The sequence below is a fragment of the Cynocephalus volans genome, chromosome 7 (assembly GCF_027409185.1).
Source record: "Cynocephalus volans isolate mCynVol1 chromosome 7, mCynVol1.pri, whole genome shotgun sequence".
Taxonomy (NCBI): Eukaryota; Metazoa; Chordata; class Mammalia; order Dermoptera; family Cynocephalidae; genus Cynocephalus; species Cynocephalus volans.
Window position 1 is genome coordinate 154,295,127 of NC_084466.1, and position 27,622 is coordinate 154,322,748.

Genomic DNA, 27,622 nt, shown 5'->3' on the forward strand with positions numbered 1-27,622 from the left:
CTTTTTAATGGTATTTTAAGAGCATAATACAAACAACATACTTATTAGTTGTTTAAGAAAACACCTCCACCCCAACATGGATACCAGGGCTGGAATGGGCGGAACAGATGCCTGAATCCAGCCACGTGTTTATTCTGGGCTCCCTGACCACCATCCTGCTCTGGTGCAAAGAACACAGAGCAGACAGGATACCCTCCTCCCGCTCTTTAGAAGAGCCTTTAGGGCAGGGGGCAGCTTGAGCGGGTGGAGGACACAGATGAGGGCCAAGAATCTCAGCACGAGGTGGCTCGGGGCCGAGGGAACTAACCCCGTCTCAGGCAGGAAGGGCCTGGGCATTTGCCTTCCCCGGTCAGAGGGGGTTTTGAGGGCGACTGTGAATGGCTGCAGACGTGGCAGGGGTGTGGGGCAGGGCCAGGCCAGACCCCTACTTGTAGCAAGGGCTAGGCATAGCAGAGAGCAGAGGGGCCTCACCAGGGACGGGGGCCCCTGGAGTGGGCTCAGAGCCAGCCTGGGGTCTGCCAGCCAAGAGGCTACGGAGGGGCACAGGTCTCTGGGCATCAAGTTGGTCCGAGTCAGATGGCTCCCTCTTGATCCCAGCTCTGGGACCCCAGGAGAGCAGCCCTCCCCAGGAGGGACTCCCATGCAGCTGGCAGGGCCCCCTTTCAGGCAGCTCTGGATGCATCTACCTTCTCAAGCTGGGGGCGGTGACAAGAGCACCAGGGCAGATATGGCTCCACTGACAGGAAATGGGACCAAGAGAGCCGCGAAGCCCCTTTTCAGCAGCTGTGTTGCTGCCACCTCCTGAGGGCTGCCCCAGGGTCCTGATGAGCGACCCCCTCAGGAAGGCAGCTCAGAGAGGGTAAAGCCCCCGTGCACAGGACACTCTGCCCACCCCATCTGGGCCACAGACACCTGCCAAGGGACCAAGTGTTCGATTGCAATCTAGGCTGACTGACTTCCCCACGAGCTGGAAGTCAGTAACCTTGCAGAACTGACTAGTTCATTTGAAACTACTCAGCACAGAATTTTGGGTTTGATCCTGAGCTATGTTATCATTAGAGTCTGAAGAGACGGAGGCAGTGGCCAGAGGTTTAGGAAAACCTTCGGCATGGGGAGAGTTTTCACTGCTCTTAGGGGCGCAAGCTCAGCGGGAAGGTCCACAGCAGAATGGCCGAGCGTGGACTCCGCTGCAGATGCTGGGCCCAGCACATCTGCCCCCGGGGACATGAGTTGCTTTTCCTCTCGTAGTCAGTGCTGGGATTCTTTGTGGCAACCGCTGGAAACTGCCCCTGGATGGGACACCAGAGCATGGCATGCAGAGCCAGCGCACACAGGCGCTCGGACGGCCTGGCCCTGGCCCTGGCCCCTCCAGCCACCTCCCACCCGCCCTGCTGCGTCCCGGCTCCTGGGGGGATTCCGGGGGGTGCTGTAGACAGCAAAGGCCCAGGTACTGTTCTCTTCAGCGGGTCGGGGTGGTCTCCGAGGCTCGCCCTGCTCTAATGTGAAGCGGCCGCTCTTGCCCGTGCTTCCAGGGCTGGCAGCTCAGGGTCGTGTGGTCCCTGAGGTTCTGGCAAGGTTCCGGCAAGGCCCCGGTGTGTGCTGACTCCTGAAACCCGCAGGCCCCTGTTCTCCCAGTCTGACAAGGAAACCCTTTCCCCAGGAGAAGGGCACACCTGCAGCCACCCGCTGTCCTCAGTGCTTGTTACTGAGTTGGCCGAACGACTTGCAAAACGCGCGTGGAGACAAGGGACATGTGGACAGGGACTCACTCCTTCCAGAGGCCACATTTAAAAACTGCCCTTCAATGCACCCAGCAGATGTCTCCCAAGCAGCTCCCTTACCGGATTGGACCAGGGTCAATGGAAGTGCCACCATCCATCCCTTTTACAGTTTTCAATATGGCAGTCCCCGGCCATCTTCTGTCGGTCTCAGGACTCTGGGAACCACCCCCCTCCGCAGCTTGCCTCACTGGGCACCTTGGTTTTTAAGGGAATTGAGGGCCTGGCTCCTTTCTGGTCCCAGCCCATCTGCTCTTGGATCTTCTGCAACTGGAGAAATGGGAAGTTCCACCTGCATGGCTGGTGTGTCACCAGGAGCTGGACTGGGAGGGGCCCACATGCTGGAGAATTGAGAACCGAGAGAGCGAAAAGGACGGGGCGCCCGGGCACACTAACCCGTGCTCTCTTCCAGTGTCCAGACTTGGGATTTCAACTCCATCAAGAGCACAAAGAACATTTGTTTTCAAACAAAAATAGCCTTGTTTGTGCTGGGGGAAAATGGAAAATTCTAGTTTACATTAGACGTGCTTCTGAAGACTCACGTCCTCCTGAGTTTCTTTGTTGCAACACAGAGGGGGGCTTGGAGGGATGCCGAGGCTGGAAGCAAGGCCATTGGTAACCATGCTGGGGGCATGGGCAGGGGGCTGGGGGCACGTGCCACACGTCCACTCCCTTGGACCCTGTCTGGAGTCTGAAATCTGATGTGACCCTTTCTCCTCCTGAGCCACCTGCCATGCAGGATGTGGGAGAATGACTGTCTCCTTCCTCATCCATTGGGATTTGCCCAAGGGCAGCCCCAACACAGTGTATCCAGGCTCCCAGGCCCCCCCATCCGCTCCTACCACCAAGACTCAGTCTATGGTACAGGTGTCTGTGTGTTGCCCCAGGTGCAAGTAGGGGACTAACAACTAAAACCAAGCCTTGGCCCTTGCTCAAAGCCCTAGGCTAGACTTGCGGAGAGAACCTGGAGCCCACCAAGACTGCCTCGGCTGGAAATGAGGGAGGCAGGCATCCGTGGGCTATGGGCAGGACCATCAAACATCTGCCATGGTTAAGCTCACACATGATGCCCACCGGCTGTGCAGGCATCACACACACCCAGCCTGTGCCTGGAGCACCAGGGCTTACTGGGGCCTTGGTCGACGGGGATGAGGTGGGGGAAGAGATTGCAGGCTCCTGGGCCACAGGAGGGGCTATACTAAGGCCAGGCTGCTGTTGGGCCCATGAGGCCTGGGTTCCTGATTGTTCTGAGGTGTATCTGAGCAGTTTCATGAATTTGGGCATCTCAGTGGTCACAGGGCAGAGTACAGTCCCCCATGCCGGGTGCAGGAGTGGCATGTTTCAAACGCAGCAAGTACAGTGACATTCGGGTCCTCTCCCAAGGACCCCTGATTGCTCATGTTGGCTCCTTGTGCCTTTGCAAATGCTCAGTGCACACTGAGCCCACCCAGGCCACAGATCACTCAGGTGCTTGCGGCCAGGGGTGCAAGAAGCAGCCTTGAGACCCTGCCTTTGGGTTTACATTTGCTTTTCCTTTGAAACTCCACCATCAAGGGCTGAGCAGGGGGTACAGGGCTATGGCCGGTCTGCTTCTGTGGTGTTCTGGACCGGGTTTTGCCAGGGGATGACCCGGGTTCCTGTGTGGACAGGAGCCCTCGGAAAGAGAGCCCCATCCAAGGACTAGGGGGATCCCCCGATGCAAAGCCTCCCCCACCCCCAGGAGCCTGGGGCTGTGCACCCAGCAGGAGTGGTTTCGGGGTGACAGGCAGCCACCTTTCTGCAGCTGGCAGCAGCTGCTCAGTGGCCTCCATCCTGGCTCTCTCCCAGCCCCAAGCGAGGCCCATGCACTCACCGAGCTCGCCAGCAGCCTTGATGTCCACATTGTCGTAGCCACTGCCGATGCGTACGATCACTCTCAGGGCCTTGAACTTCTCCAGGTCCTCACGGGTAAGGGTGATGGTGTGGTACATCATGGCGCCCACGGCCTCGTTTAGCACCTGTGGCGGTGGGGAAACAGTGCACAGGCTGGAGCTGCCCCGCTGTCCCGCACACCCACAGGCCCCTGGCCCCATCACCCCTGAACATGGAGCAGAGGACTTTGGTATGAAAGTGACAAGTTGAAGATCTGGCTGTTGGGAGGCCTGCTGGTGACGAGCGGTGACATAATGGGAGGGAGGGGGAGGCTGAGGAGGGACCCCTGTGAGGATGGCACCCGCTGCTGCCGCCTGGCTGGCTGGGACAAGGCTCGCAGGGTGGCCCACCTTCTCGTGGATCTCCTGCGTGGACTGCGCATCACAGAAAGCCACGGTGGCCAGGTCCTTCAGGATCGGCATCTCCACAGTGCAGTCTCTGCCGTCCAGCAGTGCCACCAGGGGGCGGGGGTGCAGGGGGCCGTTCATGATCTGGGGGCGGATACCTACAAGGAGGGAGAGAAGGACGGTGGGTGCGCGGGCGAAGCAGCAGCCCGTAGGCCTGTCCCCAACTCTGTGGGGTCGGGGGGACACGCTCCGTCACCATGCTGGGCCGAGGGCTCAGGTAGGAAGAAACCAGCACAGCAATGAGGGCCTGCAGCAGCTCCAGTGGACCATTGTCACCAGCAGGAGCCCCCCTCTTCACCAGAGGCACCATCCACACTTGGGTCTGGTGAGTGACATCTGCCTGCCACCAAATCATGGCCAACGCCCAAAGACAAAGACCACAGGGCACCCGAGGCTGCAGTGGGTTCCCGCTTGTCGCACCCCCTGCCTGCACCAGCATAGCTGCGCCTTGACACAAGCACGACAGGGGGATAAAGTGAAACAGGAGGGGGCACATGAAGGCCCCTGAGGGAACTTTCTGGACAAACCCCAGTGGAAACAGGCACCCCAGGCAGAGTCTCACAGCCCGCTCACCTGTGCTAGGTGAGGACAGGATGGCGGTCTGGGGTAGTGAAGGTGTGCCTGACAAGGGACCTATGGGGATGCGGGAGAGCAAACTTCTCGAAGGGCCATAGAGCCAGCAGCTCTTGGCAGCTCCCTGGGCCAGTCAGACTGTCACAGTAATTCTGACAGACGTCCTGGCACTGCCTGACAGAGACAAAGGACAGCTGTCAGGGCAGAGGGGCACAATGCTGGGGTGCAGGAGCAGGGATGACCCCAGCAAGGGCCCCAGTCAGTCCTCCCCACACTGCCCAAGTGTAAATTCTTGAGTAGTTCCATGCAGATCAGCGTGGTGGCAATGTCTGGGTGTCGTGCCCTCAGCCATGACACCCGGATGCCCACGCACCACATCCCCACAGGGCAGATGCCGGGTCACAAACTGGCGACAGAGAAGCAGCATTCTCTCCAGTCACCACCCCCTTCAGTGCATATGCTGGGAAGTCCTGGACCACACAGCCCCTCCTGATCACCTGCCTGACGTCGCGTCAGCATGACCCACACCCCTGGACACCAGACAACCACCACTCGGGCTTCGGGGGACCAGACCACTGAGATGCAGGGAGGGGCGGTGTCTGTTCTCCTACCAAACTGGAAATCTTCACTGTCACATGAAAAATCAAAACAAGATGGCTCTCTGGGCGTTTTAAGCTTTCAGATAAGCACCGGTGGACATGAGACGTTTCTGGCCAGACTACAGCCCTTGCTTGAGGCCCCTGGTCCCTCATTCCTTCTGAAGCTGGACACCTGGGCCCAGCTCACTTCTGTCCCCTTCCTCCTGCACAATCTGCCTGTCTTCTCCTGTGGAGGCCATCCTGGGCCCCTGGCTTTATTAAGCTTCAGGGACCCTGCCAGGGACGCTTGATGCTCCCCGGACCAATTAGTCTTTGTGGGACTGCAAGGTGGCGGGCGCAGGCTCCAGCAAGCAAAAGCAGGAGCCCTTTGCCCCAGCCACACTCCTCTCTGCAGCCTCCACCTCTCAGCCCAGACCACGCTAAAGGGCTCTTGGCAGTCTGTAAAATGGCCACTTGGTGCCCTAGACATGTGAGTCCCCTCCTGGGCCACCAAAGCTCATTACCCAGTTAGACACACACTTCAGTACGAAGCTGAAAAGGAAAATTCCCTCAATGGGAGCGGTGTTCACAGCACCCAGTGGCGGGGTCGGAGGAGGGGTGGCCCGCAGCGCCCATGCCACCACAGCAGAGTGGGCTCTGCTACCACCCCACAGCTGCAGCACCCGGGACAATCATGTCTTTGAACATGGAGCAAAGAAAAGGCTTTTGTCTAAGCCTCAGGAGAAAGGGCCAGGTAGCGGGGGGGTGCATGCCACCTCTGGGTGGACCCAGGGTCATGCACAGCTCTCCTTTCACCCCGGGCTGGGAATCATGGTCCCTCCTGGCCTGTGAGTGGCAGCTGAACCCTGATGCTCAGACACGAAGGCTGGTGTGCACCCAGATTGCTCCTGCTGCCACCCCAAGACCCAGATCCCTAAATAGGACGCCCTAGTGAGCCCGAACCCCAACATCCTTCTGCATCAAGAGCACAGGACAGAGCAGGTGTGAGGGGGACAGAGATGAGGGCTGCCCCCTCTACATCCTCACTGGTCCACGACCCACACGGTTGGGTGAGGAACGGAACAGTCCCCAGCTCACATGCCTGACATTCCTGTTGGCCTAGTGAGCAGGTTGGTCCCACGAGGAGGCGGGGCAGGATGACAGGGAGGAGGCTCCCCCGGGGGCCAAGGGTGATGTCATCAGACAGGACCCGTGGAGACCCCCTTCTACACTAGACCACGCAGAGAGAGAATGAGGTGCAGGAATCTCACACAGAAAGCTGACACCTTCTCAATTCATCCTCAAGACACGCGACAGCAGCGCCGTCCCCTTAACCAGACGAGGAAACCAAGGCACATCCTGCTTTGGAGCTTCCTTTCTGCCAAGAAAATGGTAAAAAGGCCAAACCCCCATTCACAGACTCCTTTGAGGGGGCGGGGGGCAGTCCCAGACCGAGAGGGCAGGTCCTCACTTGCCCCCTGGCCGCTGCACCCACGGGGCGAGGACCACCCTACTTGACGGGATGGTTAGACAGACTGCGGGGTTACGATGAGAAATCCAAGTTGTTCATTAAAAAGTGGCCACCCAGGAAAATGATGCTGGGCACAGGGCAGGAATCCGGAGCCATGCAATGCGCCTGAAAGGCCGAGGCCATCGTCATGAGATGTCCATCCACAGTGCCAGTGCTGGATCCGTTACCCGGGTAACAAGCTCCAGGTTGCCTAGCGATCGGCTCCCTCCCTGACTGCGGTCACCTTCCTCTTTGGTGAAGACCACCCTGCCGTCCCCCTTCAGGCTGGGCACACAGAACGTGACTGAGGGTGGTCCACGGGACCCTTGGGCTACCCGGCCTGAGGCTTGGATCTGGCTGCAAGTCCTTCACCGCAAGGCAGGAAACGGAGAGAGAGGGTGGATCGTGCCAGGAAGGAGGCTGGGTGGGTGGGAGTGGGTGAGCGTCTTGTGCATCCTGCACAAAGTACAGGGACCACAGGGGATCCAGCACTGAGGATGAGAGAAAGCTTAGCTGGGACACTGCCGAGGTTTGCTTCTAGAAAGAAAGGGACCATCTTACACGTGCTCTCTCAGTCCCAGAAGGAACTTGTCCACCTGCACACGGGGTAACTCAAAGTTAAATCCCAGCCATGCTGCCCTGCACCTGCTGTCCCTACTGTCCTGCTGCAGTTGGGGGTACAGCTTCCCAGAGGAGCTCATGAACTATCAGATGTAGTTGCAAAGAGACGTCCCATCTTATCTCACAGTGACACATTTTTCAGTGCTTCTGACAATTTGAATAATCGTTCGTACTAGAATGTAACGGGAAGATTCACATACGTTAAGATGGAGTATGACCCTTTAAAGAACTATGGGAAATGGTATGAACTCAGGGGTTGGCCCCCAGGCCCATGGGGAAGTGGTCTACGTCCTCTACAGTCGGGGATGTGGGAGAGGTAAGCCCAGGGCACAGTGTTGAATGAGGACTCCCTAAAAGCCAGGGTTTATGATAAAACGGTACAGCTCCCGGTTAGCAGACATTACTGACGGTATTTCCACGCACGCAGACCCCAAGACCGACAGGAATCCTGTAGTGCTGCTGCTCCCTTTCACCCACAGTGTGAGCAAACACTCGCAGATGGGGTCACAGGGTCCCGGGGTCCCTCTATGTGAAATGCCTCTCTACATCTCCCTTCCACCGATATCCTGGCCCTGTCTGTTTCTGGACAATTCCAGCTGTAACTGGACATATCACGGAAACACTATCTGTGCCTTCCTTTAGACAGCCTGCCCAGAAGAACCTGGGAGGGCAGACGGCTCTGCCGACTCCCCTGGTGTCAATCACCGGCTGGTTTCGGGCTCCTCTCTGCTCATCCACCTGGGAAGCACAGGGCTCAGCTCAAGGCAGCGCCGCTGTCTTTCTCTGGGCCTGCTGCTACTGCTCTGAGCTGCAGCCGCACAGAAATAATCGTGAAATTAGAGATACTCAGCGGAAAAGAGACAACACCAGGTTGAGTTGCTGTAGTTTTGTTTACGGTGGCCAGTCATCCTGGGAACATCAGGTCCAAAGACCTCACAGATTCTAAAGGGCAGTCTCCAGGGAGGACACTGGTAGCTTTCTGGCCATCTAGCCTTGATGCCACCGCAGGTGGAAAACAGAACCAGAATTCTTCTGGAGAGCTGCCTCTCTCTCAGCGGATCCAGACTGCCAGGGCTGGGGCTGGCCATCTGGCTTTAGGACCCACACAGAGCAAATGAGACCTGGCCCCGAGCAGAGTCACTGAGAAGGAACTGGGATGATCCTGTCATATAAAGCTGCCCTGTGGTGTTTTGGAGACCCATTTTCGAGTCTTCCTGGACACTGTGTGAGTTAAGCTGACATCCTTTCAAAAGAACTATCCATTTTGAAAAAATAGTCTGATTTGGTTTCTATTACTTGCAGTTCGAGAACCAAACTGCTCCAGGGGCATGATTTTGTTGCTTTTGAGATTTCAGGATTTTACCCCAAAGTGAAGCAGCTGCAGTGATCATGTCTGACACGCCTCCCCTGCTTTGTAAACATGTTTAGCCATGTTATAAAAACTGCTTTAAACCGTCAGACATGGGATCGAAACAGCAACCAACATCCTGCAGTTGGCTGATCTGGAAAGTGAGCAAAGACCCCCCCACCCCCGTTTCTGGAGACCCCAGGAAGACGCCGGCCCCCACAATTGCTGCAGAGGCTGGGAAACAAGTATCTCCCCTCTGCCCTTCACGAGAAGGACCACAGGAGCAGGACACGATGAGCGGGGGGGTAGGGGGTGTTCAGGGAGCAGCCTCAAGGCAGGGATTTGGGAAAAACAGTGTTGCTAAGCATGGCACTATTTTAAGTTAAAAAAAAAACCCCAAACAACTGACATTGGAAATCTCCACTGTTTCCATGCTGTTATCTGCCTCTTCATGTGGCAAACGCACCTTCTCTGTGGTGTTTCTGGGAAGCTCTCCCAGAGCTGCGCCCACTTCCCTGCCAAGCCTCTGCGACGCAGCCCAGGCTGCAGTTTGATTCTGAGAACTCAGCAATGCACAGGTACGTGCTCCCCAGAGCGAGGACTTCCAGTCTCGTCGGCCCATCCTACCCTGAACACAATGCACGACCACCCTTCCATATCTGCGCCCAGGGCAGGCATCATCAGTTAATCCCAGCACTGTGTTCAGCCAGGACTCTGGGCCTCAGAGTCCTTGGTGGCTCCAGTGCCCCAGAGAGCCACCCTGCAAGGCCAGCTGAAATCTGCCTGCCATGCTTACATGAGCCAATCCCCTCTTGTCATGGCTAAAGGAACATGAAGGTCAATGTTCACACACTGCAGAAACACTGTGAGCACAGAAAGAAGAAGGGCAATGTGGGGACACCCCAGGGGAAGGAAGCCAAGGCACACCAGCCCGGGAACAGGCTGCAGTGTGACTGGGGCCCCCCAGCTCTCCCAACTCTGCTAAGAAGGGGGGCCTCTGGGAGGAGGAAGGGCAGAGAGTGGGGCTGGGCTCTGCAGTGGGCATCTTGGCTTGTACCTGCTCCCTTCACAGCCAAGAGCCTCGGCTGAGCCTGCGCATTGTCCAATGACCGTCCCGGGACACCCATCGCCCTGCATCCAAGACCATCTCTCTACTGAGAGGTGGAGTCCACTTCTCCACGCCCTGAACTGGCAGCAAGTGGCGGCAGTGATGCTGTGCCACTTCCAGGGCTGGCCCTTGCTGGGACCTGAGAGCACCATGCTATGAAGCACCTGGATGATGGACCACGGGACAAGAGGCCACAGCCCAGCTCAAAGCTGCCTGCAAGCCACTAAGCTTCAGAGTGATTTTCCATGCAGCAAAGCTAACGGTACGCTCAGGAAGGGCAAGGCTGAGGTGGGTCAGAGCCCACAGTGAGCCCCATGACCAAAGATGGCACAGACAGGCTGGGCCCCATGGCTGGAGCAGCACGAACCATGGAAGCCTGTCCCCAGCCTTTCCAGGAGAGATACAGACCCAGAAGCTCGGGTGCCGAGGCTGGACTCTGCAGGGAGGACCCCCAGGCAAGGGGCTGTGGAGGGCTCGGTAACAAGACTTGTTGTCCTGGGTGTTCTCACGTGAGGGCTGCAGCCCTTTCTCCTTTCTCAGATGACAGGAGAGGCTGCTATGTCCCAGGAATGGGTTCTGAAGGGCCCTCCTCCAAGGCCTGGGCTGTCAGAAGTTTTGGGATGCAGACGTGGCCTTTTCAAACACTGTTCCCCTGTTCTCACCTTCCCAGGTGAACCCCTAATGTGAAGGTTAATTCTAGGTGTCAACTCGGTTAGATGAAGCAATGCTGAGAAACCTGGTAAAGCTGTCTTTTCAGGTGTGTCCATGAGGGTGTTCCCGGCAGAGATTAGCATGAGGGTCTGAGTGGCCTGGGTGGGAAAGACCCACCCTCAGTGTGGGTGGGAACCATCCGATCCTCTGGGGGTCCGGAGAGAGCAAAAGACAGAGGAAAGAGGTGAGGCTCTCTCTCTGCTGGAGCTGGACACACTCTTCTCTCCTATCCGTGGACATCAGAGCTCGAGACTCTTCGGCTTTGGGTTCCAGTACTTACACCAAGGACACCATCAGCTTCCCTGGCTTTGGGGCCTTTGGACTTGGACAGCCACACTGCCAGCATCCGGTTTACAGAAGCCCTGTCGTGGGACTTTTCTTCACAGTCGTGTGAGCTAATTTCCCTAACAAACCCCTCTCATGTAATTATAACATATCCTATTGATTCTGTCTCTCTGGAGAACCCTGACTAACTCACCTACCTTACCCAGTAGAAAACGATTTAACCCCGACCTAAAGCCAGCCGAAGCCCAGCCCTAGGGAAACCGCAGGAGTCCAGAACGACACAGAGATGCCACCCGGAAACCCATGCTGAGGAATAAAAAGGAGCATAGTATGTGCTCAGGTGACAAAGTGGTGAGGCCATTGCGTCACCGCACACATCTTCAGCAGCGCAGGTCATGCCAGATGTTCCTTTGAGGGTACGGGTGGGCAGGATGGAAGCTCTCTACTGCGACCATGGCACACTCAGCCCGCCCGTGCCTCACAATAAGGTCATCAGGAACCCGAGTGCAAGCTGGTCTCCCAAAGTCAGGTTCTGCTGCTTAACTGGGACGATGCTCAGAACCACTGTGTGCGCACTTCAAAAGGGCTCATGGTGCAGGCATGTGCACTGCACCTCAACAAAGCTGTCACGGGGACAAACGAGTGCAGGCTGCTGGGGGTGACCACACTAAATGTGCTCCCCAGAAGGCTGGATGTGCCTGCCCCACGGGGGAACCTGGATTTAAGCTACTCCTCAGCTTCTGCATTCGGTGTTCTCTGCAGTCGTACACAGTGGCTGTAGGAAGGCCTTGATGAATAGATCAGCTTCTTAAATAAAACATGTATCTTAATGAGTTGTGATCTTACAAGTGAGAGGCTCCTGGGCAATCTCCCTCGCAGCTCAGATATCAGGTAACAAAGAGCTGGCCGCACAGGGGGCTTGAGGGGACACACCCCTGTCTGCCAGCCAAAGGCAGCCTAGTGCTCCCAGGAGTCCCCAAAGGCATGTGGGGGACTGCTGTTAACTGAGTGTATGGTGTCTTTCAGACTTGGAAGCTAATGTCTAGAACCACATCACCTAGTTCAAAAACAAACAAAACTAAACAACAGAGCACTTCTGCAACCCCAGAGAGACAAGCGTGACTGTCACTTTAGCTTTTCCCACAGGGAAAGCTCTCCCCACAGCATGAATAGTGCAATATCCATACCACACCTCGGACCCTGAAAAGAGAAAGTGACAGGTATCTTCCTTTTCTGCAATAGAACTTAAAATAAAAGCAAAATCAAGAACGATTTCATCATTTGCTTGCAGGCATTCCTTCAGACTCACACACACTGGCCTCAGTAGCTGTTTGGGAAGCCCAGACACCATCCTGCCTCACTAGGCTGGGCACGGTCTTTCTCCAGACCCCGGTTTTGAGTGATGGGGCTCTGAGACCTTCACCAGTCCTGGGGGCTGCTTGTGTTCCCGAGCGAAATCCTCCCCTGAGAAAGCAGCTGACGACCCTGAAAGACGTGCCGTCCCCCGGTGGCAAACACCACCCACTCAGACTGTGTGAACGAAGACTACAAGTTCACGGGCTCTAAAGACCCATGCAGGGACAGCACCAAAAACGGCCCAGCCTCACGTGGGTGGTCCTCGAATGCCGGAGGAGAGAGGACAGGGTGGAGGAGTGAGGGCCTGGGCAGAAGAACAGGCGACGGACCCACTGGCTCCCCACATAGATGAGTCTCCATGACACATCTTCCTGCTTCCTGATGTGGGGGACAGTCCCTGGAGGGGTGGGCAGTCGGCTGCCCTCCGGGCATCCTCCCACCCCCCCTACAATACAGAGCTCCACGGGAAGCCTCCAGAAGCCTTCTCGTCCTCTTACTGCCAACGACGTGCCCTCAGATTCGAAATGCCCCACCTGCCCACGTGCCCCTCCCCCACACCTCTGTCAGAGAGACGAACCTCAGGACTTTGCCAAAGACTAATCTAAAAAAGCACGAACCTCTCAAGGGGCTCCTGGGCAACTGGCTGAGAAGACCCTGGTGAACTCATTTTCAAAGCCAGGGTTGGCTGGTCCTGCTAACGCACCACTCCTTGGCAGGTACCCACCTTGCCTCCCCCAGCTGTTATGACTGTGAGGTCAGCTATGGGTGTCTGGGCCAGTGGTGGCAGCTGCTCCTCTTTGGTTCCAGCCCATAGCCCTTGAACCTGAGATTCTGAATTCAAGGGCCCAAGCTCTCAAATTTGTGAGCTCGTCTGGAGGCCACTGGAAAAGCCACCAAGAACACCCACCCTCTGCTCAGCCTCACCTGCAGATTCAAACCAGCTATCTGCAGCAACGGGCCTCCCTGGACACCCCACCTCTCTGTACCCCACATGGGCAGGGTATTAGTCTGTGCCATAGTAATTACACAGAGACCAGACTTTCCAACAATGTGCCTGGAAGCTGGGCAAATACCTGAGACCAGTCTAAGGTTGTAAAATACAGTCATGTGCCCGGCACCTCTGTTCTCTCTCATTTTTCCTTAATAGGTTTTCAATTTTATTGCAGCAATAAAATCAAGCATGCATCCAAGAACCAGAACACACATGGAAATCAAGTGTTTTGGGCAACAGGGATCGTAAACAGCTAGCTTCTTATCCTGTCCACGTGGTGACACGATGAGACAAGCCTGTGCCAGGTCACAGAGTGAGAAATAGTGGAGTCAGAACTCGAACTCAGGTCTGATATCAGAGGCTCAGCATTCGACCCCAGTGCCAACCCATCACTCACTCCTACACCTCCCTGTCTGATCAGATGCATTCAACTCAACAAACCTTGGACTCTGGAGAGAGTCACAAACAACATCATACCCACCCCTGGGGCCAGCCTGGTCTAAGGAGAGAAAGAAGATGATCTCACCTGAGTGGGGTAAGGTGGGTCTTAAAGTCCCCCTGTCTTTTACTGACCGACAGCTATCTATCAATCGATCGCAGACACTCGGCTTGAGATTCACAAAATCAATAACCGTGGTCTGGAGAACCCTCACACCAGGCACCCAACCTCCCCCCTCCCCTGGCGGGGCGAGTGTCTCTGGATTTTGTGGCTTAAGAGAGGAGTCATCATGGTGGTAACTGTCATCCAACACAATCTTGTGGCATCAGGGAAAAGGAAAAACCTACACTCTTCGGTTCCTTCTAAGCTGAGACCCTACCCAGGGCCCATCCCAAGTCCCTGAAGCTTGACAACCGGCCCCCTCTGGTCTCCCAGGTGCCCCTGGAGCCTCAGAACCATGGAGCCTGAAAGGGCACATCCAAGCACCTCAAAGCTGCCACATGATGCTGACCTGTGCATGTACTGTCCCCACCCCCTACACGCACTCATGAGCCTGGCTGATAAGAAACCTGTCTAGGAAATGTCAGCTGGGCCCTTGACATCGGCCCCTAAAAGGGTTGATACAAGATTCAACGTACACATGCTTGACCCTCCTTACAGGAAGCAGCCTAGTAGCAACCTCTGGCGAGGGTCCCGAAGACGCTGTGCCTTAGCGCTGGAGCCCGTGCGCCTCTGGCCGGGCAGGGCTTGCTGAGCTGCTGAAGGGAAGCATCTGCCGAGTGCTGGCTCGGAAGGAACTACTTCCCCCAAACCTCAGAAAAGAGCAAGCTCAGAGGGCTGAGTGAGAGCCGGGGCCACGCTGACCCAGTTGCCCAGTCACCAGCAGCAGCTTTGGTCAGAGCGGGGGCACCGTCCTGCTACTTTCAAACAATAATTGGAGAGGGTCAAGCCATCAGCCTCATCCGAGAGGATAAAACCAGGAAAAGTGAGTGTGCATCAACCACAGCTCCCACACCAGGCATTTTTCCTAGAAAATACTCTGCGGTGTGTAGGGTGTTTACTTACCAGTTACCATATGTCCGTTTCCTTGGGCTTTCAATTACACTGGAGGGGAAAAATGTGCTTCACATCCCTCGGTCGAGTCTCTGGGTGATCTGAGCCCGAAATAGCTTTATAGAGTAGTTCCTGAGAAAATCTCCTCGATCACCTCCTTCCGGTGCTGTTGTCAGGCTTGTTTACCCTCACTGATGAATGGTGCTGGCCAACAAGCCAGCAAAGTGGGAAACCATTCTCCCAGGTGAGCGACCAGCACAAAAAGAGAAAAGCACCCATCCCTGCACGGGCAAGGTCACTGGTTCCTCTCCGAATTGCACTTTGCTACTAGGACAGCCAGCCCACACCGAAGAGTAATTGCTGGCTTTCGTACCTATGCAAAAATCAGCAGCAACTCCAATGGCTACAAGCAGCAGCACTGTCTGTTCTTCAAAACAGAGCGCTTGTCACATGGCCCCCTGGCAAAGCTTGGTCATTCAGAAATCCACATGGTCTCTCTGCCTTAGAAGGGCTGACTCTGGAGCACGGGGACAACAGGATGCTGTAGTTGCACAGATGATCACTTGGGGCTGCTGGTCTGCCCGCCCCCACCAACCACTCCCGCAATCGGGACAGCGTCCAGGAAGCCTGTGTAGCCCATACCCCGGTGGCCTCCCTCTGGCCCAAGCGCTGCCCCAGGCACTCCCAAGAAGGCGCCTCCGTCACCCACTGCATGGGCACCCCCCAGCGGAGGCCACTGGGCTGTTGTGCCAGTAGTTCTCAAGTTCTAAAAATGTGCCCATGGCAACAGAAGGGGATGCTTGAGAAAAATAAATAAAGATGAGAAAAGAGAAGAGATGCCAGAGGAATCTGGCAGAGGCCAGTGCTACACACTTACTTGCTGGCTGCCAGCGAGGTAAGGCAAGGCAGTGGCTGGTGATGGTGTGTTGCCGGCACATGCAGCACTAATGGGACTTTGCAGGCATCCAAGGGGGCCACAGGCGACCCACAGCACAGGCTCATCGACCCCAACCTCTCTGTGCATGCAAATTTAAGAGCGCCTGCTATATGCTGAGTGCTCAGAGGGGAAGTGGACTGTTGGAGCACAGCAGCCTCAGGGACAGGGGCCATGAGGTGGGGGAGACTGCAGAGAGGTCGCTGGCCAGCCTGGAGAAGGTAGTGAGGACGTGCCTGTTATTGGTGCCCAAAGGGCCTTTCCTTCCAAAGGACAGGAAGCGGCAGCAATCAGGAGGGCAGGTGCCCTGGGCTTCCCAGGAACCCAGAGCAGCTGGGGAACAACCCTGCCCCTACAGGACTGCTGTCACCAGGGTCCACTGGGGCTACCGCTGACTCACTGCTTTGATGCAGGGCTGCCCACGAGTGCCCAGAGCCCTCCTGGTGGCTACCTCAGTCGTTGGCTTGTCTCTTGGAATCAGATGGACCGATTCCATCAGTGTCCCCAGGGAATGAACGACATTTCCTCCTGAAAGCCCCTAAAGAGCCTGGCAGACCCAGCCTTGTTTTCCTCACCATGTTATTTGGGCCAAGTGCCCATAAAAACAAAACAATGACCTCCTTCTTAGCAATGGCAGCCACTGAGGCTGGGAGAGATGGGAGAGGGGAGCAGGCCCCTCCTCCCAGCTAACTCAGCTTTTCATGTGGTCCTAAAACCCACCAGGAAAGTGATTCTTAAGGACCTTTTAACAGGCCTGCTGTCCGGCAGGCTGGTGGCCAAGAGTGCTGCCCCGGGCCCCAGAGTGGCCAGGAAGCTGACTTTCCCAATCACAACAGCTGGTCGGATGTCCCCTCCCTTCTCTTTTCCTCTGTAACTTTTTCATAAAACCTAATGACTCTAAAGCATTCCAGGCTCAAAGCCCAGTTTACAGGAAAACACTAGAACCTATCACAAAGTCATATTTATTTCTCCAGATAAAAAGCATCTAACAGAAAAGTCCCCAGTGGGGAAATGTGTTGGGTTCCAAGGTCAGCTTTAAGTACTGTAGAGGGAGAGAGAGGACCTGCCCACGCTGGGCGGGTGGCGACAACACCCAACTCTCCAGGCAGAGCCGTCTCCAATCAGGAAAAATTGCCACTTCCTTTTGGACTTGGTGATCCCTCCAAAGGGGCTGGCCCTGTCCAGCCAGGCCTCGGGCTGCAAAAAGAGCTTAGCAACTTCGATTAGTATGAGGGCCTGGTGAAATTTAACAAAAACCAGAAGATGATGTGCAGGAGACTGTCAGAAGGATGCAGAGGCTGTGAATGGGCAAGTGCAAGCTGGGGAGTGGGCAGGGAACCCAAGACAGCAAACCTGCAAATGCAGAGCTGCTGTAGCTGCTGCTTTGCACAGGTGGTCAAGGGCGGTGGATAGTCACCTCGGGATCACTCTGAAAAAGCTGCTTCTGAGCAGCAGGCTTGTTGGTCCCATCTCATGCACAATGTGAATGTGTTTCCCTCTTTACTTTGGTTGCTAGGAAGCTCACAGTGGAATCCCTGTTTCCTACCACCCCCTGTGCACAGGACTGCTGGGAATGCTCTCTGTGCTCTGGCCTTCTCACCCAGCCTCATCTTTTCCTGCCCTTATTTCTCCAGCTACTTAATTTTAACTTTGTGTGTTAGAGTCCTTCCTGATAGCTAAGCTTCAAATCCTCTTGGGACCGAAGGACAGTTTACATTCCACTTAATCACACAGAAGAATCAATTCCTTGAACTCTCCCAGAAGACAGCATAATAGGAAGGAGCTTGACTCTGCAATCAGAGCAGCTTGGATCCAAGTGTGGCCCTGAGGGCACCAGCAGGGGACAGGCCAGCAACCAGCAGGTGCCTGTGGAGCCACACATGTGCGCTCTGAGCTTAGCCATGCAGTGGGGACCGTCACCCCAATGTTGCACATGTGGGAAGGAAGAGTCAGCACCTCGGGACTCTTGCTCCAGAGCCCAGCCATTTCATCCCATTTCCTCTTGCTGCCACGGACCTTGGCTTGCAGCTGGGGCTAGTGCTCCCCAACTGTCTACCACTGTTGATTTTCCTGTGCTGTCCTGACGCACTGCGCCTGGTGGTTCATCACGGCACGAGCAGGAAATAGAGCGTTGAAGTCAGACAGGCTGGCTTGAAGTCCCAACCCTGCTGTGTGACATACGGCAGAGGGCTAACCTCTCTGAGCCTCAGATTTTCCACTTTAAAAAGGAAAATGCCCAGAGTCCTTCTGGGAATTCAGATGGGGGATACTATTATTTATCAGCGATTACTATTATTTATCAGCTTCAGTCAGGGCCCTAGATTTTCTGAAGGCTGGTTCCACCTACCCCAGCCCTGGCAGAGGGGGAAGAGGTGTATCAGGGGCAACCAGGGCTGGGAGCTCCCCAGCAGCCGTTTCCTATCGAGCTGGTGTCGCGTGGATTTGCTCCTCATGGCCCCACCAGCACCGCACACATCTGTGTTTGCAGCTGGAAGTCGGGTCGCTGCTACCGCTCCTTCCGGCAGAGCACAGCCCAAGCTCTTATTCTGCATAAACGCAGCACCAGGATTCTTTCTCACACAGCTCTCCCGTGTTCTACTTACACTTGCAAACCCTTCCTAGCATCAAAGTCTCCACGTCTCTCAGGAGAACGTGTCCTGAGAGCCACCCACCCTCTCAGGTGGGGGACCGTGTTTATAGGTTTGATTTTATGCTCTCTGAACAATTTGGCAAAAGTCATTTTATTTATACCCTGCCTTTGGCTAAATTTAACTGCACTGTACCTTCCTTCCTGTTCCTTGGGCAGTGGAGGGGGCAAGTAAAAGCAAACACAGTCTTGTTTTTTCCCCATAAGTTAAAAACAACCATAAAGTCCTCCTTTGCGTAAGCCGGCCTCAGAGAGGGGAACACACCCACAGCAGCACCACTGATACATTCATGACATTCTGTGTTGCTAACGTGGGCTAACGAGTTATGGACTACAAATATCATTTCTCTTTCATAAACTTACAAAAAAACCCTCCCATGTATCAGCAAGGAGTCTGTGAAAAAGCTTTAGAATTCTTGCTTCAAGTACTCTTGGGGACAAGAAATTGGCTCCAAGCACCAGGAAAGCTTCCCTGTTAATATGTTGGCATTTTCACTTCTTAAAAATGAAAAACCTCCTTTAGAAGGTAGGTCATTTGCCAAATGTAAGAAATCTGGTGGGAGGTTCTGCCTCTGGGCTGGCCTGGCTCACCTTGTCCACAACTCAGCTTCCTAAAAGCAAAATCAAACAGGACCAGGGACACTTGGATAGCCTTGTGCAATCAGATGTAACTGGACCCCTACCTCACACCATACACAAAAAATAATTCAAAATGGACCAAAGACCTCAATGTGAGAGCTAAAACTAAAACTCTTAAGAGGAAAATGCAGCATAAATCTTCATGAACTCGAATTAAACAATGGTTTCTTAGATGCAACACCAAAAGCACAAGCAACTAAAATAAAACTCCAAAATTAAAACTGTTAAGCTTCACTATCTTGACATTATCAAGAAAGTAGAAAGACAACCAAAGAATGGCAGAAACCATTTGCACATTGTGTACCTGACACCAAAAAGCCAGTGAGGACTTCCAGTCCCCACAAGCCATGGAAGACCCTCATGCACCCAGGTGCACAAAGTGGAAACAAAACTGGTAGAGGCCCAGTGGACACTTGAGAGCAAGGGCCCCATGAAACAGCAATGTGGTGTAGGGTCCGTGGATTTCTTCTTTTTATGGCCAGATGAACACCTAACATTTGCCTGTCTGAGGATTCTGCTCAGGCATTTGTGTCCCTGGATCTGCAAATCTTCTAGAACATCTGACCCGTACCTTGCAGGAACTGGTGCCTCTCTGGAGGAGTATGGGAAGAGGGAGAAGCATGCCAACAGGAATCTGCTATTTAAGGACCAAAGCCACATACCAATGAGCTGCTTCCTGAAGGGCAGAGACCTGTGACGGGCCCCGTCTGACAAGCCCCACTCTTTCTCGGTGGAGCTGCCTTCTAAGCCAGGAAGACAAAATGCCTGTGTAGAGATGAGAAGGCATGACTGGCCTGTGCCAGTCAACTCTCGGCCATGAGAGGACACAGGAAAGAGGGTCTGGTGACAGGAACACGGCAGGGCTGGCCAGTGCCCAAGCAACAGTGTTGGCCAACATCTCCTCCCATGAAACACAGATCAGGTCCTTTAAACTAACTAGCAGGAAAACACGGCAAGGACTAACCTCGTTACCCACCTGCTCTATGTCCTGCACCATGTGAGGCAGGAGACATATGACGATCTCTTCATCCTCAAAGTCCTCCAAAGCAGGGCCAGGAGCCCGGTTGGCTGATGACAAGTGCCCACGTCACTCCCTGGACCACAATCCTTGTATGATCCCCAACATACAACACTGCAGAGGGGCTTTGAGCCATCGAGGGGGGCGTGCTGTACACAAGTTGAGCTTACAGAAATTCGCAGATACCCACTTTGGGGAAAGGTCCATTAAGTTTTAACAAGACTTGGGCCTAGCAGAGTGGCTCTTTTGCCCAGCTGAGGACGGCAGAAGGGTCTGCTCCAGGCAGCCTGGCCACTGTCCAGATGTTCTATGTCCTCCAAGGACAGAAGTCCACACAAATGGTCAGAAGAGGCTGCTGTGAGGCATGCAGAGTTGGGGGCAAGTCCAGCCTCTGAGATCCCCAAAGGCCCAGCATGCTGCCTGCTGGCCTGAGAAGAGGCCCAGGGACAATGATGGTGATAAGAACACCACTTTGAAAGCAGGTCCTGCTCTGGCCAAGACTCACCAGGTGCAATGACCTCAACACTCACGTGACTTCCTCCTCTGCTCACTGCACTCCCACAAGCCTAAGAGGCAGGTTCAGTTCCCACCCCTTTGACAGACATGGAAACAGAAGCACAGAGAACTCAACACACACAGCATGCAGTATACCTGCGAGTCATGCGATCAGCTACCTTACATGCCTGGGCTGAAATCATATTACTAATGCTGTGGGGTCCACGGCATTTCCAGGAGCCTCACGGGGGAACCGAGTAACTCAGACTCAGCCCAGTAAAATGAGCTAAGAGAATAAAGGTGATGCCCAGTGCAGCCTCTGAGTTTAGTCTCACAGGTGATATGACCAAGACGCAAATACTTCAGGGCAGTAAAGGGGGAGAGAAGATCTCATCCACTCTGGGAAGACAGCAGAGGTGACAGCAAAGATCTGGCACAACGAGGTCAATCTGGCAAGGTCCCAGCAAGGGGTGGGAATCATGGGAGTCCCATGAGGTCAGGGAACGGCCACATCCAGGGCCTTAAATGCACAGAGGCCAGGAGCCCAAGGAGGCACGCTTAATGCAGAGAGCAACGGACCCAAGAGCCACACTGTGACGCAGCACACGCGTGGAGGTGGCCCGAAAGACTGATCAAGTATAAAAGCAAAACGAATGGAAGGCCTGGAGAGTCTACTGAGGTGAGATGTGTTTAGGTGTTTTGCTAAGACAGGGAGAGCTGTCGGCACCTTGGAACCCTACGGCTCCAAGAGAGGGTCTGCTGAGTAAAAAGGCCCAGGCCAGGCACGGGGAGGGCTATGTGGTCCTGGGCGAGTCCCCTTTCTTCTCCATGACACAGGCATTTCTTGACTAAGTGGGTACAGATGCTCCTCCACTTATGATGGGTCCCGTAAACCCATCATCATGTATGTGTCACTCTGCAAGAAAAAAGATGCCACAGGTAGTCACAAAACAGCCACGATCTTAACCACTCATGCACACGACGGCTCATGCACACCAGTGTCCATCTGCCTCAAGCCGGTCCAGGCAGTGTCACCTCCCTCTCTGCTGTGACCACACATTTCAAGTGGGCTGTGGTGGTGAGTTCCGCCTCTCCTCCTCCTCGTCTGGCGGTGCACAAGCGTGCTTCCTACGGAAGCTGTTTTTCAAGCTCAGGAGTGATGGCCGACCCTGGCACTCCAGTCTCCCTAAGGGCCCCAAGGGCCCCTGTCCTGGCCCTTGTTGCACATCAAAGTAACTGTCCTTTCATGTAATGACCCTTCCCAGACCCCAGGATGGAGAGCGCCTGAAGACAGGGCTTGGGTGTCACCCACTGGTGAGACCCCCAAACACCTGACCACAGCCCGGCACACAGCAGGGGTTTGGTTGACACTGAAGGAAGAAATGAGCAAATGAACAGGCCCATGAGCTTGCGCCGTGCCCGGGGCAGTGAACTGCGTTCAGGATGGGACCCTGCAGGGCAGCCCAGCAGAGGCTTCTCTGCTTCCTTGACAAACCTCTATAGTCGGCTGGCATGATCGTCACACAGGAAGGGCTGCAACCATCACTCTGCTGGTCTGCAGGGCCAGCCCAGGGTCACGGCCCCCAGACCCCACCCCCTCCTCAGGTGGGAAATGGGGGCCATCAGCTGGCTCTGCGGGGCTCTGGAGCCTCATGGGGGCCACCTTCAGCCTCACTCCGGTTTGATGGTCTGCTGGCCTGTATGTCTTCTGTCCTTGCCCCAGCACAGACCTCAACCTGCTGAGGGAGCCTCAGAGACAAGCCAAGGAAATTTCAAAAAACAATGGAGGGTGGGGTGCAGGGAACACTCCTGTACTCTGATTCTGAGGGGACTAAAAGTTTTCTACTGAGGGGAACTTTTTACACAGGAGAAAGGTGTTCACACCCATGGTGTTTAAAACGGGCCACAATTTTAGCGCCAAATCAAATAATGCCATGTGACTGACCAACTCTGGTGACAGATGACACTGTCACAACCAGCCTCCCAACAGTCTCTGCAAACGGACCATGGACTCCTCCTCCCCCCGTCCTGAAGAATCTTTAGGAAGTGACCCCAGCAACTAGATGGGGGTCACATGTGAGCTTCATTAATCCAGTTACATCAAGAAAATGGCCAGAAGAAAATGGAAAAAGCTTGGAAAGGGCTGGGACTGTGTTTCCTGCCTGTGAAACCTGGAGCCCTTCGCCAGCTATGTGCATTGCTGTATTTGGGGAGGACAGAGATAAGAAAATGGCCGCAGCAGTGTTGTTGACACGACACTCCTGCTGCATCTGTGCAGGAGGGCTCGGGCAGCAGCATGTGATGTGCGAGTGCTGGCTTACAGCGACCACAAGAAGACTCCATGGCTCATGCCACCATCGGCCAGGTCAGTCTGACAGTGACAGCAGACCCACCAGGTGCCAATGCTTGCACACATCTGACGAGGAGCTGCATTCATCCCGCATCACCGGGGCAGGCAGGTGCAACAGGGTCCCCGTGGCATCTGCCTTCCTTGTCACTCTGAACTGCCTGGTCGATGGACTGGACTAGACTGGCAAATAGGAGCTTATTGTTTATATGCACAACAACAACCTTTTCAATAAAGCAGGTCGTTCATGGACCGTGAAAAGCAAACATATGTTAAATACCCAAAGCACATGAAAATAAAACGAGACACTTAAAGACAAAACCCCACAACACCACCACTGTAAACACCCCAACATTGCTTCTGCAAAGGGAGAGAAGAGAGTCGACTTCCTAAGCATTCCCTGTCCTTGCCGATCGGAGGGAAACAGTCGAGTTAGGCAAAACCAAAACAGATTTACACATGCAGGTTGTTCTGCCAACAAGGGACCCAGCTGGATTTCAAGATAGCTACTGCCTGGCTCAGAGGCGAGGTGAGCTGCCCAGCCCAGGCTTCAGGTCTCTGGTGCTTCAGTGTAGACATCACCCTCTTGGGGGGTATGGTGACTCTGCCCTGTGCATGACTACAGACACGCCATCTAATTTTCCTGCTGGCTGAAACAGATCCAAATCTGGCTGCTGATTCTTTGAAACCTGCCACACAAAACGCCATTTACACAGCTGAAGAGCTACTAGGGAAGCCAAGCCCCTACCCCCTGCCCCAGCAAAGTAGGTACATACAATGCCACACTGCAAGTACGACCAGGAATGAGGATGGAAACTGCAGCTATGGGACAGATCATTTGACAGAAAAATTAATTTGCTGGCAGACTTCCGACTGCAGGCTTCCTTGGCACTGGATTGCTGCCATGCAAATGAAATAAAAATCAATATCCTTTGGTTTGCAAAACAGTGTGTTAACTATCACAGTCCAAACAACTTATAGAATATCCCTCACCCTGTAGCCAAATAACAGTGAATGTTTTTGTTAGAAGGCAGTGCAAAACAAACAGAAAAAAAAAAAAAAAAAAAAAAGAAAGAAAGAAAAGAAGGCGATTTTACAGGTCCTCCTTCAGCAAAACCTTTCCACGACTTCAACGAGGAGATAATCTTTCTGTGATTATGACCAAACCCTCCGGTTGCTTAGCAACACATAATTAAGGAATATGTTTTCGGATCCGCTTTGCAAGCCCGGCCATTATCAGATGAAATTACTGAAGCAACAAATGTCATCGCCATGCAAATTAGTTGGTTGCAGAGAAAGAATGTTTGACTATAAGAGAGAAGGCACAGGCCTTCAGAAAAATGATCTGACCTCCTTCCTGTCGTGCATTGGTTAAAAAAAGGCAAATAAATTATACGATCAGACTCAAAAAAAAAAAAAAAAAAAAAAAAAAAAAAAAAAAAAAGCCATAGATGAGATAAAACCAGAGTCTATGGTAAGAGAAAACAAAAAAGATCCAGCCAGTTACTCAACTTCTTTTTGGAAATAAAAAGTAAACTGCCTGGAGGTCAACTCTGAGAATCAACAGCAGACACTGCCGTCACCCCAAGCTCCACCCTCACGGGAAATAAGCGTACGCTGGATCTCAGGGGTCGCAACATCCTGCTCCCAGTGCCCACCCACTGCTGTAGCAGGGGTATTTCTAAAAAGGCAGATCTCATTTTTTCACCCTGAATTCACACCCCTACTCTGAATCTCATAGTTCCAGTTATTCAGAACAAATTCCATTTGAAAAGGACTCAGCTTTCTAAACTATGTTAGAGAGGCAACAGGGAAGGAAGGAAGTACAGTACGTTTGGAAGAAGTAAAGTAATTTACATTTTAAATTTTCGATCAAGATGCTAGAGTTAAAATAAAAATTCTAATGTTGTTCCAAGGATGTCCACCTAGAAGCCTGCCCACAATGTCCAAGGAAACACCTGCCCTAAATTACATGTGGCTTATGTTTTTGAAGAAAATCACCTAGCTCTGTTCTTCCCTACAAGCAAGCAAATTCCCAACTGCATTTTCCAATATGAGAGACTAAATCTGCTTTTGAAGCAGGGAGTTTTAAGGGATTTCAACATTTTGCTTTGTTTACACACATTTTTATCTCTACAGCAGCTAATCACTGCCTTTGATACCGTGTGCAGACCCTTAAGTGGTACGTTTCCACACTACGCACTGCTAGTGGCAAATGAACGATGCACAACTTACGGGGGGCATTTGATAAAATATCATGGATTCTCCAAAGCTACCCAACGTGACGCCCCCTGCGTGAGCTGAAAGTTTCTGTGTGTTCTGAATGACTTCTGAGTTTCTCCAAGAAACACAGTTGTGTTTCATCAAGAAAGAAAATCCACAAGTCAACTTTGAATCAACTAGAGAACAGGAAGGCCACCTGCCCCAGTGGGTCAGCCTGATTCACAAATCTGTTTAACCCCAGAGAACCTGTGTTCACTGGCCACGGTGCTACGGCTGCCTTCTTGGTGGGCGAAGAGTGTGGGTGTGTGTGTGTCTGGTCTCCCAGGCATGGCCAATGAGGACCTATCGTCCTGTGACCAAACTTATGCCCCCCTGATCCCCAGTCCCCTCAAGGTCCCCAGCAAGGATAGGTGGGGAGGGGTGCGTTACTTGGTTCTGGCGTGAGCATGGTGGACACGATGATGGGGGCCCCTGTCCGCCGGGCCACCTTCTGGTATGAGTGAGGCATGTGGAGGTTTTGGCTGGCTGGTGGCAGTGTAGATGTCTCCAGGGGGACACTGGGCTTCCGCAGGAGCTGGGGGCTGCCATGGGGGGTGGGCAGTGAAGAGGCGGCCACGTTGCGCTCCCGCTTCAGCAGCTCCATGGGCACCGTGTACGCCGTGGAGTAGGCTGTTCTGGGGCCAGGGTGATGGGGGCTCGAGAGGCCTGGGTTAGTCAAGGCCACCCCGGCCTGTGGGGAGTATGTAGCGCCCAGTCGTGCTGTTAGGGCGCAAGGGGTGGGAGAGCTGTACCCAGAGTTGGAGAAGTGGGGGGCCTGGGTGCCCGCTCCTGGAGCAGAGTAGGTGGCTGCTGTCTCTAGGAGGTGCTGGGATGGTGCACTGGAGGGGCGGCGAGCCAGGTCTCCAGCTCGAGGGGATGCCATCTGCAGGGGACCTCCAGGCTGGGACTGTAGGGCTGCAGAGCCCAGCGAAGCCAGATCACTGTGGAGCAGCTCACTCCGTTGGCTGAAACTGCTGGAACGCGTCCGGGGCAGCGGACCCACCCGGTCCTGCCTCCGTAGCTGCATCTCGGTCCTGCAGCTGCTGGCCAGGCGGCTCAGGACACGGGCCTGGCCCAGGTTGAGTGCAACAGACTTGATGTCCGCGTCCTCCAGGGTGGCCAGCACAGCCGGCGAGTCAAAGCCTTGCTGCAGCAGGGCTGCCAGCGTGGCCTCCCCCACCCCCTCTGCCCGCAGGAAGGCCAGGAACTCAGGGAGCGCACTCCTCTTGCCACCAGGACCCTGGAAGGTGGACAGGTCAGCTTCATAATTCTCATAAGCCATCTTAGAATGGACGTTTTCCTGGGTAGGCCCATAGCCTCGATTTAGGGCACCTGGGGCCACCCCCATGCTACCCTCGGAGGAAGCAGCTGAGCTGGGGTCCACGACCAGGCATGTCGGGGCCACCTGTCTGGCGAGGTTAGAATCGACAGGTCTTTCGCTGACATCGTTGTAGACCTGGTTGGAGGGGTAGGCAGGTGCCTCTGCCCCATACCTGGTGTCAGGCAGTTCCCTTCCATACCGCCCGGGAGATGGGGCCCTGCTCTGTGCCTGCTGCCCCTGAGGGATCATTTTACCTCCAGGATCCCGGTGCTGGTGACTGGTGTCCTGCAGGGCAGGTAACCGGCCTTGCATTTGCCCCCATGGCATTCTGCTTCCAAGCACTCCATAGCTGGGCACCGGCTGGCTGATTGCTGGGTCCCGATAGAAGGGAGTCTCTTTGGGCACCCTCATGGCTGCTGATGGGTCGCTGTAGTAATCCTGTGGCAGCAGGGAGCTGCGACCAGACATCATCGCCTGTCTGCTGTCGTAGAAGGTAAAGTCAGGAGTGGAGCCCTTCCTTGCAGCAACTGCGTTATAAAAGGCCTCCCGGTAGAGGTAGGGCTCCGCGTCCTGCGGCCGGTGGCTTGGCTGCTCACACCAAGTCGCCTCTCCTGTGCCATACGTCAGAGAGCTTCTCCTCCCTGGAGGCCGCAGGGCCTCACTGTTCTCCCAGGGGCCCTCGTACCACCCAGCGGCATCCCAGCTCTGAGAACGACCAATGTTTATATGCCTGCTGGGAACTGGCATTGGAAAAAAAAATGACTGCAGACGAGGCAGAGGAAGGAGCCTTTCTTTACAAATCTTCAATTATATACACGACAACCAGACCTGGCTGTAGCTAGCCCTTCCGAGCCAGAAGGAACAACCAGCTGGGGGTTTTCTGTTTCAAAGTATGGCCTAAATTATTAATCCTCTGAAACCTTAGTAGACAAAACACAAGACTCACGGTAACTTTGCCTGACTCTCCAATGGTAGCCCGAGAGATCTGTTCTTTACGGCTCAGTCCCAGAAAGGAGGCTGTGCTCGAGCCTGCTGGGTCCCCCCTTCCTGGCTGGTGTGCTCACATGGGCCTGGGCGCTCTCAGCATGTGGATTAGGAGCTAAATAAAACCCCTAAAGCTTTTGTTCCATGTGACATCTCGTTAGACTGATGAAGCCGGCTGCCTATTCCATCCAGGCCTCCCAACCTGCAGTTGGGAATTATTTCCAAGCTGAAGCTCTGGCTTATCTCCCTCTTACTCAACAGGATACTTTTAGGACGAGTACCACCCACCCCCCCTATGATGGAAGG

General features: G+C 54.4%; 1 protein-coding gene across 9 annotated transcripts in view; it reads right to left on the bottom strand.

Annotated features, from left to right (window-relative positions):
* CTBP2 (C-terminal binding protein 2) overlaps positions 1 to 27,622 on the bottom strand; it is a 161,263-nt gene that overhangs the window by 9,325 nt on the left and 124,316 nt on the right. For 8 of the 9 annotated variants that reach the window (XM_063103384.1, XM_063103380.1, XM_063103383.1 and 5 more), the window contains 2 exons: positions 4,040 to 4,194; positions 3,631 to 3,775 (listed from right to left, as the gene is read on the bottom strand). In XM_063103384.1, the coding sequence (XP_062959454.1) occupies positions 3,631 to 3,775; positions 4,040 to 4,194 (300 nt within the window). Of the gene's footprint in view, positions 1 to 3,630; positions 3,776 to 4,039; positions 4,195 to 25,401; positions 27,080 to 27,622 lie in introns of those variants that run through there. The other variant, XM_063103379.1, reaches the window with a different exon arrangement.